Source organism: Phyllostomus hastatus, unplaced genomic scaffold (assembly GCF_019186645.2).
Source record: "Phyllostomus hastatus isolate PE091 unplaced genomic scaffold, TTU_PhHast_1.1 phas_contig_40, whole genome shotgun sequence".
Classification (NCBI taxonomy): Eukaryota; Metazoa; Chordata; class Mammalia; order Chiroptera; family Phyllostomidae; genus Phyllostomus; species Phyllostomus hastatus.
In genome coordinates this window covers 75,529,475-75,543,175 of record NW_025333872.1, presented here as the reverse complement: position 1 = coordinate 75,543,175, position 13,701 = coordinate 75,529,475, and the positions used below count along the sequence as shown (strand labels likewise).

The following is a 13,701-nucleotide window of genomic DNA, read 5'->3' as shown; positions in this document are numbered from 1 at the left end:
TGGGTTCGTTATTCCCCACTGATTGCTGTGTTGTGTGTGTTTTATATTTGTCTTAGATTATTAAAATTTGAGTAGGATATTAATGTATGTTGATGATCTACTTTGAGTGAACCTGCATTCAATAAAAGCTGAATGAATAGTACAATTACTGTGTGCGACTCTTGTCTATTCCTGGGTACCAGGCTTCTCAGCAGGCAGCTAGCCAAGCAGTTGCCCAGCTGACTTATAGGAAAGACTATAATGTGAACATATGCTCGTGAAAACTGCAAACTGAAAAGAGTGTTTCTAAGTATGAAGACCAAGAAGAAGTGAGCCAGAGAACTGTGAAGAAATAAGTCAAGCACCTGAATTCAGATTTTTACCTAACCAGTTGTAGTAGACCATTCTGCATGGCGTGGGCCCAGCTCCCACTTGTAGATGCACAGGATCCACGCCCACGGATAGGTTCTCCTGTGGGAAATCAGGCCTGCAATGTACCTAGGCCACTATGAGTCTTGCTTTTTGTTAAAACTCCTTCACCCTGAATGGAGGACATTTTACTGCAAAGCAACTTCCTAAAAACCATGCTAAACCTTCCAAGGATGAGTGTAACCTGTTCAACTACTTTTGCCTTTTCATTTGCAAATATCCCTCTTCTGTGATGTGATTACCAGCATCCTCCCCTTTGCTTTCTGTATAAGGTAACCACCTAAAGGGAGCCTGTGCATAGTTAATGAGGACCTCCTTGTAATGTGCCCAGTAAGGCAATAGGAGCTCACTGGAGAAAGGGCTGAGGGTTTTGCACCCTTTGAGAGAAAAGCCATAGCGTCCCTTTCCCTCCACCAGATTTGGTAATCCATGTGAATGTTTCATTTCATCCATAATGACTTGGAAACTACGGGCCAGTGTCTGCATCAACCAGTATTTCACTAAAACGTCCAGTTATGTTGGCCAAAAAGTTTCTTTTCTTTTTTTGCTCAAAGTGTTTTGACTTGTTGGATAGTCATTTGTCCAAATGACTGTCCATCATTTGGACAAAGGCACGTCCTTGTTTTTGCTATCCTGCTCTAATTCTGCATAGTGAGTTACATAATACTTTTAAATGCAGAGGCCTGTGTACTTGTCTTCAGGGGTACTTTGAAGGCTTGGCACTATTCTTCTGCTGGTCTTGGGTACAGTAACCTAAAAAACAGTGGGTGGCAGTTACTCCATGGAAGACAATGTCATGTGCAAGAAAAAGAGAGGAGGGAAGCCCCATTGGACTCTAGAAAGAGCTTGCCTAGACCTTAGAAATAGCACAGCCTTATGGAGTTTCCTTATGAAATAAATGCACATTGCAAGTTATTTAAAAATGTATTTACTTTTAAGAAGATTTTCTTTAGTTATATAGAGAGAGGAAGGGAGGGAGAAAAAGAGGGCAAGACACATTAATGTGTGATTGCCTCTCACACACCCCCTACTGGACCTGGCCCAAAACCCAGGCATGTACCTTGACTAGGAATCAAACCAATGAACCAAACCAGCTAATGTGGGGAGGTTCCACCTCCCCACAGCTGCTGTGGATGAGAATAAGTCTACCAAGACATGATCTGCTTTGGGAGGAAAGGCTGACCAGTCTTTCAGAGGAGAAAGGTCTTTAGCCAATCTCTCAATGGTCTTTTATTGAGTTTAGCTTGCATAGGGATGCATATTAAAGAATGGAGATATGGTTTACAAATAACACTTCTGGGATCATGGGGGTCCTTTTGAGTCAGGGTCTGGTAGACAGGGTGATACCAATTGGCTGTAAACCCTTGGGAAATAAACTTATTTTGTGCTTGGACCCTAAACATTTAAATTGGGAACATTCTTAGCAAAGCAGGTTTCACAGGACTTTATGCATTCTTTCTTAGGCCTGACCACCCCCAGCTGGGAACTGCGGGTTCTGGCACAGGGCTGCACCCCTCTTTGGCATTGTTTCAGTCCTGAATCAGGCAGGAGAAGCAAGGCAGACAAGACATGACGAGACATTTTACGGATATACTGAGGACTCAGGCTATGATAAAGCTGAGGGATAAGCGGTTTTTGTCTCTTCTCCACAATCCCCCCAAATCCTTCCCTGATGGCCCCTTGGTGACTGACTGTGCCTATCTTCGGTTGTTACTTTCTTGAGGAATCTCATCCATCATTGACTATCCAGCCATCCTTCAGGGGCCAAGCAGAGTGAAGTAAAGGGGACAGAGGCTGCACCCCTGCCAGCAAGATAAGTTTTGTTTCCTTAGTGGCTTATGGTCCCAAAGTCCCCTAGTTGTGGGGCTGTTTCACCTGATTAAACAGCTCCTGACACCAGGCAGGACAGTTTCAAACAAGCCAAGGCTAAACATTTATTACAAAAAATGTTTCTGACACAGGCAATACCCTTGCTGGTCCCCATATATCAGCATCCTGGAACTGGTCAGTGGCAGCCCAATTGGTGCAGTTGGGCAATGTGAGTCAACCAAACTCATGGTCAAGGATGCTTCTTGTATAAGCAAGAACCGGAACTTCTGATGCCTGCAACATACTTATAAGGAAACTGTCAGCATGTGAGTTCTTTTTATAAGTTTGTTAGTACATTTAATTCTACTTCATAGTAAATCAGAGTAATATAAAGGTTTTCTTCTCTGCTACACTCTTCCTTGTCATGTTGTAAGCTCTGTTAAACCTGGGGCTTTGCCTTGCAGTCTGTTCAGTGTCTATCACAGTTATGCACATAAGTTTTCAACATAATTGTTATGATACTGGCCTCCCACAATGGTCCAATATTGGCCTTATTATGGGAAACACTGACCTACCAGGAAAGTATATTTTAGTAAAAGAAAAGAAGTTTAGACTGGGGTAGACTCATCTAGTTGGCCCATTAGTTCCTCCTTCAGAGCTGGGTGCCCCTCAGAACACTGTGAACAACAGCACTGTACACTGGAGTTAATCCAATGATGCAATCCTGGCTATCAGTTTTCTTGTGCAACATCCTTTCTCAATGCTGAGCAATGGATTCTGTGCAATTGCATAATGTATGAGAAAATATAAATAGCTCATAGCAGGCAGGGCTTTAACTAAAAGCTTTCCAGTGACAGAAAATATAAGAACATGAGTTTATCCAAGAATACTAAATTGTAGCTATGATTAGATCATATTTTCTAAAATTTGTGGCAATTTTTGCCCTGTTAGTCCTGAGTGTTAGTGCGACTGACACTTTCATTGCTGCAGTGTATGAGCATGCTGTTATATTACCAAATAAAACAGAAACACCTGTTTCCAAAGAAGAAGCTTTACTGCTGATGAACAAGAATATGGATGTTTTGGAGAAAGCAGTTAAACTGGCAGCCAGGCAGGTATTGAATGCCTTTTTTTTATACTGGCTGGGATACTGTAAAGGAAATTTGAAACTTGATAAAGTGTAAGTGCTCAGAATTGATGAGAAACTTCTTTGTTCCCACCTCTTTGGGCAGGGTGCACATATTATTGTGACCCCAGAAGATGGAATTTATGGCTGGGTCTTCAAGAGGGAGACCATCTACCCCTATCTGGAAGATATCCCACACCCAGAAGTCAATTGGATTCCGTGTAAAGACCCTCAGAGGTAACATCATTCATTATCTTTTGATTTTTGAAGAAAGTGTGATACTGTGCGACACCAACGGCAAATTCAGTAAGCTTGGCTAGTATTCTTGTTGAGAAATAATCAATCTATGGCACTGGCTTAGGTGCAGAATGCTTCATAATGTGTGCCATCTGGCACATGACAGCTGTTTGGCAAATGACTTGAGATGATGATGATTAGTTGGTTATTTACTGTAATTTTCTTTAATGAGTAGTGTGTGTGTGTGTGTGTGTGTGTGTGTGTGTGTGTAGTTTTTAAAATAGATGTGCTTAATTGGGTTTCAACACAGTGAAGAAGTTGTGATATCTAGGACTTATGTTTCCAAATTTAAGTAAGTTGTTTCAGCCATGAACACATGCCTCCTTGTTAAGAATGGTAAAACGATGAATGGGCTATGTTTTCAGAGAGCTTTGATATTGTTATCATTTGCAATGTCATCAGTGTGGTGAGTTTGGAAATTGCATAGTACTCAAAAAAGGAAGTGCTTTTTCTGAGACCACAGCCTACCACTTCCTACCTGAGTGATGTGTGGTAGATAGCCCAAGTGCTTGACAGCCCAAGTCATCGCTGTTTTTTTGTCTGTAGGAGAGGGATGATGAAATTTCCTCTTCTACTTCCCTCACAGAGTAGACTAGACAAGAGAATCAAGTGAAGAAATACACAGCCATCTGTACACTTTCTTGCATTATTCAATGTTAGCCATCACTGTTACTCTTTTCAACAGAAGGAACTGAATTTAAACTTCTTTGTTTTCTTGTCCTTTGAGAAATTCTAGTAATTATTTATAGCTTTAGATTAGACATAATTTTTTAAAAAGTGCATAAAGCATAAGAAAGATTTGTGAAATAGATTATTTCAGGTGCATTTACTTTTTAAAATAGTCCATATATAAGTCTTTGAAGTGGCAAAACCAATGCATTAAAAAGTTACTTAATTTGCTAATTTTAGATTTACATGCATCTGTTCAGAATCAGATCTATTGCACAAAAAGAGGAACTTAAATAATACAGACTAGTTGAAATCGATTGGGACTCTCCAAGGCTGCCACGTAGGAGCTCTACTATGTGAGGCAAGTCTCACCCTGGGATTTTCACCTTTGAAAAATACTCTCTGAATGTCACACAGTCAGTGCTTACAGGAGTCATGCAACCATGACTCAGTTTTTACGTGATTCGAGGGATTTTCCCAGAGCAGGAAGGACTCACTATTTGCATTCATTCCAGAGGCTCATACTAAAACACACCCTATTTGTCTGAGCTGATAAAACTGATTTTCCCAGGGCAAAGATGTCTGGAAGCCTAATTAGTATCTAACAAATTATTTTTATGTTAGGAAGGTAGGTGACTGATGAAACTTTAACGTTATTGATTCTTGTAGACACTTATTCAAAAGCCAAGTTTTCAGCTCTGAGTTGTAAAAAAGGAGCAATCGAGTATTTACTAGAATGGTAATGTTGGTAAAGAAAAGAAGCTATTGCTTTTTCCCTGGTAACATTTGTCCCCAAAATAGATAATAGCAGGACCATGTGGTCATTTTTCCATGTTTAAATACCATCAGTTAGATTACTGACACATCCCATGATTCCTTGGGCTTCCCTCATGGGGAGCTAATAGGAAATATTCAACTACCCTAATTATTTAGCCAAAAAAAGGAAAATTAAACAAATATATAATAACTTTATTAAAGGTCTTAATAAATATGAATTTTGACAATATGCCTTATTTTTCCAGAAAATAAAAGAAATAGTCTAACATAATAGTCATAAAGTTGTTCTTGCTCGTCAAAGATGAACTCAACATTAATTGCAGAAGAGCTGAGAGATCATGGAGAGAGCCTGAACAGCCCCTAAAGCAACAAAGTCATCACCTTATGGGGCTGTGTTCTTGTAGTTACAAAATCCGTAATGGCCATTACCTATTTATTGAACACCTGTTTGGTCCCAGGAGCCGTACCTTGTGTGCTAAGCACATTATCTCATTTGATTTATGCAGCAACTATAACTTTTTCCATTTTAAATATGACAATAAAAGGAGGCTTAAGGGCTCTGGCCAATGTTAGTAGGAGCATGGTCTGGTAAACCAAAGGTCTTGGGTTCCATTCCCAATCAGAGCACATGCCTAAGTTTCGGGTTCTGTTTCCAGTCAGGGCATGTATGGGAGTCATGATAGATATTTCTCTCACACTGATGTTTATTTCCCCATCTCTCTTCTTCTGCCCTTTCTCTAAAATCAGTAAGTTTGTCCTCAAGTGAGGATTAAAAAAAAAGGAGGCTCAGGGTGTCCCAATTGGTAATGAGCATGGCTGGAATGCAACACACCCATTTCCACCGGGTGGAAATCCATGCTAACTGCATATCCTCTGAGGGCCTGACTGTACCATACCACACTTGAAATGTCCAGTGACTAGTGAATTCAATTCTTTTTCTTTGACAGAGTGTTCTGGTTGCTAAAAATTTTTATCTTATTTTCTGCTGAAATTTCTCTACAACTTCCTTTGGTCTTTGCAATGCCTCTATAGTACGTTAATGTGTGTGACTCATCTTCAGATGAATTATGCACATGCAGAGCCTTCCAAGTACAGTACTTGAAGTCAGCTATCATTCCATCTATTTCATCATCACGGTCCCTTCTTGTTTCTAGGATAAATATCCTAGATATTTAATGCAAATGAGAATGGAGTTGGCATTGCTTTGAAAAGCAATTTTATAGCCTGTTTATCCAGGGGTTTTTCACAAGGACCCTCTAAGGGAGCTACTATGTTGCATGAAAAATCTGAGCCAGAATAGTGAAGTGCCTTTTCTTCTCTTATCTTTTATTTCCTTTCTTCTTCTTTTTTTTTGAAAAGGAAGCTACTATGTTGCATGAAAAATCTGAGCCAGAATAGTGAAGTGCCTTTTCTTCTCTTATCTTTTATTTCCTTTCTTCTTCTTTTTTTTTTGAAAAGGAAGCTACTATGTTGCATGAAAAATCTGAGCCAGAATAGTGAAGTGCCTTTTCTTCTCTTATCTTTTATTTCCTTTCTTCTTCTTTTTTTTTTGAAAAATATTTCTAGTACAAAATGCTGTATTTGTTAGCTATAGAGAATGATTTATATCAGGCTACTATCAATATTTACTGCCTCCTAGTAAGACTATGGCTCAGATTATAGAAAAGGTCCTCCGCATTAGAAGAGTTTGTTACGTTTCAAGCCCTTATTTGCCTTTTTGGAGCACTTCATAAGAGACAGTGTGCTTTTCTTCTCCCTCGTCTTCCTCCACCATCTTTTCTGTGCTTCTGCCTCTCACTGCAATCTGGAGTCTGGCACAATAAAATAGGTTAGCTTTCAAAAAGATGAAGATTATATAGCATGTGAGTTTTTCTATCTTTTCTACTGATTTTTAACCTAGAGGTGTTGTGTTATAGCTAACAGGCAAATAAAGTATCACTTTGCAAGTTCAGAAACTACTAAAATATATTAAGTTTAAAGCAATATCTATTGAATTAGGTTTGGCTATGCCCCAGTGCAAGAAAGACTCAGCTGCCTGGCCAAGGACAACTCTATCTACCTTGTGGCAAATATTGGGGACAAGAAGCCTTGTAATGCCAGTGACCCCCAGTGTCCCCCTGATGGTCGTTACCAGTACAACACTAATGTAGCATTTGATTCTGAGGGCAGGCTGGTGGCACGCTACCATAAGGTAAGAATTATCTGTGCCTTAGCTAAACTTGCTTTACTTCTCTTGTTTGTTTTTGCTATGCATGTATATTTGTCTGTTGAATGTTGGTGAGAAAACTGTTATGAACACATTTCTTAATTATTACATTTTAGTTGAAAAAGGATTTAATTTATTTTGGTTTCATAAAGGGTTCTGAATCCAAATTAGGAACAAAATAGAATATGGAAGAATATTGAAACAGTAATAATAGTTTCACAAAGTTTTTAATATTCTCTGAGAAAGGAGAAATGCTCTGTTTCAATGATAACTTAATTCTAGAGTTAGTTTTTTGGTCCAATTTGTTAACATTTTGTACTAAGCTTTAGTCATTCAGTCCATTATAACTTTTTAAAAATTATAATACAATAATAGAAAACCACAACTGAAATTGGTTTACTCCCCCCCTCAGTGGATTTCCTTGCTTATGTACTTAAAAAAACAGAAATCATAGAAAGGATAGATCTAGTTTCAGATGTAGTCTGTCCCTTAGGGGCTCAAAAGATGTCATCCATCTCTCCAGCTCTCTTAGTCCTTTGTTACACGTTTGTTTGTTTGTTTATGGCTAACCATCTTTTTACAAGCCACCTGGCTGTTCAACAAGAAACTTCCATCCTTATAGCAACAAAGTCTACAGGAAGAGTGCATTTCTTTCCCTAAGAAACCCTGCAAAAGCCTCATTATACTGGGCTCCAATTAGGACACATGCCTTTCCTGAGCTGATCCCTGTGGGATGAAGGATGGGCTACCATGAGGGAGGGTGCAGGAGCAGAGGATCCTCCCTGGGGGGAGAGGGGTGCTATCAAGAGAGCGCACATATGCACAATCAGGCCCAATAAAAACCTGAGCGAAATACGTGCTGCACTCTTGAGTCCAGGTGAAATGGAGTTTTGGAGCAATAATGAAGCTAAAAAAATATTAATGGCTTACTATCAAGGTCTAGCCATTACATTGACTATAGATTAAAATGAGTAGGAGGAAGGAAATAATAAAGATCAGAGCAGAAATAAACAAAATAGAAGACCCAAATACATAAAATCAGAAGTGAAAGAGGAGAAATAGCAATTGACACCAGAGAAATACAAAGGATTGTATGAAAATATTATGAACAACTACATGCCAACAAACTGGACAACCTGGATGAAAAGGATAAATTCCTAGAAACACACAATCTTCCAAAACCAAATCAGGAAGAATCAGAGAATCTCAATAGACAGATTACACCAAGTGAGGTTGAAGCAGTAATAAAAAAACTTCCAACAAACAAAAACCTTGGATTGGATGGCTTCACAGGTGAGTTTTACCAAACACTCTGAGAAGAGGTAACACCTCTTGTTCTCAAACTATTTAAAAAACTTCAAGAGGAGGGAAGACTCCCAAGCTCATTTTAAGAAGCCAGAATTATCCTAATTCCAAAACCAGATACAGGCACTACAAAAAAAAAAGAAAGAAAGAAAGAAAGAAAATTATAGCCCGATATCCCTGATGAACATAGATGCCAAAATTGAATACAGCAAACATATTGGCAAACTGAATACAGCAATGCATCAAAAAGATCATACACCATGATGAAGTAGGATTTATTCTGGGAATGCAAGGATGGTACAACATTCACAAATCAACACATGTGATTCACCACATAAACAAAATGAAAGATAAAAAACACATGATTATATCAATCGAGGCAGAAAAACTATTCATAAAATCCAGCACCCATTTATGATAAAAACTCTCAGCAAAGTGGGAATAGAGGGAACATTATCTCAACATAATAAAGGCCATATATGACGAACCCACTGCTAGCATCATACTCAATAGCCAAAACTACAAGTGTTCCCCTTAAGATCAGGGATGTCCACTTTCACCTCTCTTATTCAACATAGTACTGAAAGTCCTAGCCACAGCAGTCAGACAAGAAGACGAAATAAAAGGCATCTAAATTGGAAAGGAAGAAGTAAAACTATCTTTATTTGCAGATGACATGATACTGTGCATAGAAAACCCAAAAAATTCCGCCAAGAAACTACTAGAACTTATAAATGAATTCAGCAAAGTAGCATGATATAAATTCATTTTAAATCTACTTCACTTGCATAAACCTAGAAGTATCATAGGGAGGCATGGCAAAATGAATTTTACTAATGTGGCAGACTTTGCATGGGCAGAACTTTTGGTATTTAAGGAGTACAGTGGAAAACAGTCTGAAATTTGTCAGATTCAAAATTCAACCTATGAGTTTAAGACAGAAGTATTCACCTTCTAAATATCATTTATAGATATAGATATAATCCATGATTATGGAAAAATGGGTTTTTGACTTATGTCACAGTGAGAAAACTCATAAACACTATATTGGGTATGTATACTGGGTGTGATGTACACATATTTATGCATAACAGTTTTAAATATGTGCATCAGCATGCATAGGAGAAAGACTTTATGGGTATTGATCACATCTATTTGGCAGTATTCTTACTAATTTTCTCCTTCTTTGCTTATTGTTAACAGTATAATCTTTATGCACCTGAAACTCAGTTTGATTTCCCCAAGGATTTAGAACTTGTGACTTTTGACACTCCTTTTGGGAAGTTTGGCATTTTCACTTGCTTCGACATTTTTTCTCATGATCCGGCTGTAGTGCTGGTGGAAAAGTTGCAAGTTGACAGTGTTCTCTTTCCCACGGCATGGGGCAACTTGCTGCCCCTCCTCTCAGCTGTTCCCTTCCATTCGTCATGGGCCAGAGCCATGGGAGTCAACCTGCTTGCAGCAAATGTCCACAACACCACCATGCATATGACAGGTAACTCACGTGACGCGCAATCACCGAGTGGCAGTGACAGTCTTAGGAATCCTTCATTGGTTGTTAAGCCACACTTTTCCTTAATGATTGTTTCTTTAACTCTAATATCACAAAATTAATAATTGCTAGGGTTTCTATACCAACATTCCTCAAATGGAACATTAGCTCTTGAGTAAAGAAGGATGCAAACATTGTCATCTCAATGTCACATGAGAGAAAATTGAAGTTAAAGAGACATCAAGTCACAGAAAAAAAAACCAAAGCCAAATCTAAAGAACTTGGCAGCAGATGTTCATTAGAGATATTGAAATAAGTTTTATTGAGGTGATCAAATCACTTTAGACTTGACCAGGTTTTTGGAGTTTATCTTTTATGCAGGGTGGGACAAAAGTAGGTTTACAGTTTTCATAGAAAATAATAAAATAATTAATACACAGGAATCCAAGAATAAACTCTGTGTTTCACAGACTCACAACTGTAGACCTACTTTTGCTCCACCCTGAAGTAGCTGTGCTCCAGGTAATTCAGGCTTTCCTCTTGACTGCTTAGTTATTCATTGCTCCAGAGGAAGAATCCCAAACAAATGAATTAGGTCAGTGCAGAGCTACAGTTATTCTTCATGTTTGACAAATTGTCTAGTTTGTTTTTCAATTAGCTAGAAAAAGGATAGCTTAAGAAGGAAGGAAGGAAGGAAGGAAGGCATCCAAATCAAATGATCATTTCAGAGCAAGCAGAGTGACAGAGTCATATTGGAATTACGTCAATGTAACAGCTATCTCCTTACCTATTTTGAAAATCCTTTTGCTTTTGTAACTTTATATTTAATTTCCTATGAGAATAACTCTATTAGTTTGTCAACATTTGTGTTTCTTTATGTTGCCCATAGGGAGTGGAATCTACACACCTGAAGGAGTCAACGTGTATCACTATGACATGGAAACAGAGAGTGGCCAGCTGATGCTCTCAGAATTGAAGTCCCGGCCTCGAAATGAACCCACCTACCCTGCACCTGTTGACTGGGGTGCTTATGCCAAAAGCATCAGGCCATTCTCGTCTGAGCAGTCAGATTTCCCAGGGATGTTTTATTTTGATGAGTACACTTTCACGGAGCTTAAGAGAAGTGCAGGAAATTACACAGTTTGCCAGAAAGACCTGTGCTGTCATTTAACTTACAAGATGTCTGAGAAGCGAGCAGATGAGTCGTATGCACTGGGGGCCTTTGATGGACTGCACACAGTAGACGGCCGATATTACCTCCAGGTAGGAGTGCTTAAATACGTTAGAATGGCTTCTTTATTATTTAGTCTTCTAGGCCTTCACTTTGTTTCTTTAAAAATTGTGTTGGATACAGTTCATTGTAGTAATGTCACAGGTATCATTGAATCGTACCCCCCAACATTTTATTTGTTCAGTCGTAGCAAGAATAGAATTAGTTCTCTTGGTTGCAAAGTAAAAAACATAAAGCAGGTTGATTAGTTCTCAGCAGGCCAGTTTCAAGTTTTCAGAGGTGCTACCTCCATGCATTCTCTTTTTCTGTCAGGTTACTGCAGAGCACTGTTTCTCAGACTGCCTTCCCCTGCAGCCCACAGGAAGCAGTCCACTTTACATTGTGGCCCAGTGTAGTCAACATGTGTGACTGAGTTAAAAAAGACATTTAATTGAAACAAACATTTATGAAATAATTCAAATTAGAAAAGCTGTAATTATGTGCAATGCACTCTTATTTTTAAAATTCTAGTCTATTCCATTTTGCTTCATTGGAAAAAAAGAGCTAATTCTGACTCAGTAAATCAGGTTGATTTTAGGTTGTGACCTGCAATTCGAATAATTCTACTTAAGAGGCAACCTGACATGTATTTCTCTATTCATTGCTTTTTGCTGAGAAGACGTTTCCAAGATTTTTTACCACTGTTCTTTTCTTTGCCTACATAGGTATGCACATTAGTGAAGTGTCGAACCACTGACCTGACAACTTGTGGGGAGGCCATTGGGTCTGCTTTTACCAAGTTTGAAGACTTCTCCCTCAGCGGCACATTTGGAACAAGTTATGTTTTCCCACAGCTCACTTTAAGTGGAAGTCAGCTTGGTTCTGAAAGATATTATGAGGTAGGAGGGTTTCAGGATGATGCATTTCTTTGAACAGATAGGGTAGAATGACATAATGAAACTCTTGAAAATAGTCAGTATTGCAATTTTGTGGCTTACATTATACAAGCAACACTTGAAAGACACATGGAGCCCTGGCTGGTGTAGCTCAGTAGATTGAGCGCCAGCCTGTGAACCAAAGGGTTGCCAGTTCGATTCCCAGTCAGGGCACATGCCTGGGTTATGGGCCAGGTCCCTGGTTGGGGGCTGGGGGCGTTTGAGAGGAACCACACACAGATGTGTCTCTCCCTCTCTTTCTCCCTTCCTCCCCTGTCTAAGAATACATAAATAAAATCTAAAAAAAGGGCATATGGAAGCTGTGATATGAAATACAAGTGTAGTTCCAGGTTGTCTTTAAGCTGTGATGCAGAGTTTGCATTCATTTTCCTACAGAAATATGATTTTGAGGTCCAAGGCAGCCATAAAGTTATAAAGAAATTAAAATAAAAGTACCGATTGTGGATGGTGGCTGGCAGCTAATGTTCACTTTATTTGCATGAGGTAGAAAGTCCAAGTTAAACACATTAAATAAGACATCCACAGCTTATTTCATAGGTGTGTTATTTTGAGAAGTTGTAATAATGATAGTAATAATGAATACTTTCAATAAGTTTTCATGAATTAAAAGAATTCTTTTTTATATATTATCTTATTTAAGCCCTGTGCATTTATTTGCTGCATTTTCACATAAGGTTTTCTGAAACATGAGTCTTCTGACACCAAATCTGTGTGCGTTTGACTAGTTCATGCTGCTTTTACAGTGATGTTGTCAGAAAATGCATGTGGGCTGGAAACCAAGCTCTGCACAGGGGTTAATCCTTTGCTTTCTTTGATCAGATTTCAAGAGATGGACGTCTGAAGAGCAGAAGTGGAACCCCCTTGCCTGTCTTAGCTATGGCCCTGTATGGAAGAGTGTTTGAGAAGGACGCTCCGCGATTGGGGCAGGGACCAGCGAAACTGGAATGATCCCCTTCTACAGGCACCCTTTCAGGATTAGCGTGATGAAAAGAGGGAGAAGAGAAAAAAGAGAGAGCCCTTAGTCTGTTCATAAGAGATGTCATAAATGTTCTGAAACAATAAATGAAGATTTAAAAAACAAAAGATGTGTTTTTTCACATTTTACATATTTGAACTAGCACACATGAATAGGAGCTGCATTCGTCTTCCATGTAGATGCATTTAAGTATGTACAAGTATGTATATGTGTACAATGGAACATATATTTAAATGGAACAGGGGCCTAGAAAAATCTTGTGGTAATTGCTGTAATGCTTGCATAAGTGTCTTTTTTGTTTGTTTGTTTATAGCAGCTTTTTTATAACTGCCAAAAATTGGAAGCAATCACGACATCCTTCAGTAGGTGAATGGATAAATAAATAAACTGGGGTACATTCAGACAATGGAATATAATTTAGTGATAAAAAGAAATGAGCTATGAAGCCATGAAAAGACATGGAGGAAATG

At 38.8% G+C, this 13,701-nt stretch overlaps 1 protein-coding gene across 1 annotated transcript; it reads left to right on the top strand.

Moving 5' to 3' along the window:
* Positions 1-3,052: 3,052 nt before the first annotated feature.
* Positions 3,053-13,338, top strand: LOC123821617 (vascular non-inflammatory molecule 3-like). The gene is made up of 7 exons (XM_045843187.1): positions 3,053-3,332; positions 3,450-3,580; positions 7,085-7,277; positions 9,801-10,092; positions 10,979-11,352; positions 12,025-12,198; positions 13,075-13,338. The coding sequence occupies exons 1-7, from the start codon at positions 3,120-3,122 to the stop codon at positions 13,201-13,203; spliced, it is 1,506 nt and encodes a 501-aa protein (XP_045699143.1). The 5' UTR covers positions 3,053-3,119; the 3' UTR covers positions 13,204-13,338.
* Positions 13,339-13,701: the final 363 nt, after the last annotated feature.

Coding starts and splice junctions, on each gene's coding strand:
- LOC123821617 (XM_045843187.1), top strand. CDS start 3,120: ATGATTAGATCATATTTTCTAAAATTTGTGGCAATTTTTGCCCTGTTA. Junction 7,278..9,800: donor TGGTGGCACGCTACCATAAG/GTAAGAATTATC, acceptor TATTGTTAACAG/TATAATCTTTATGCACCTGA. Junction 12,199..13,074: donor GTTCTGAAAGATATTATGAG/GTAGGAGGGTTT, acceptor TTCTTTGATCAG/ATTTCAAGAGATGGACGTCT.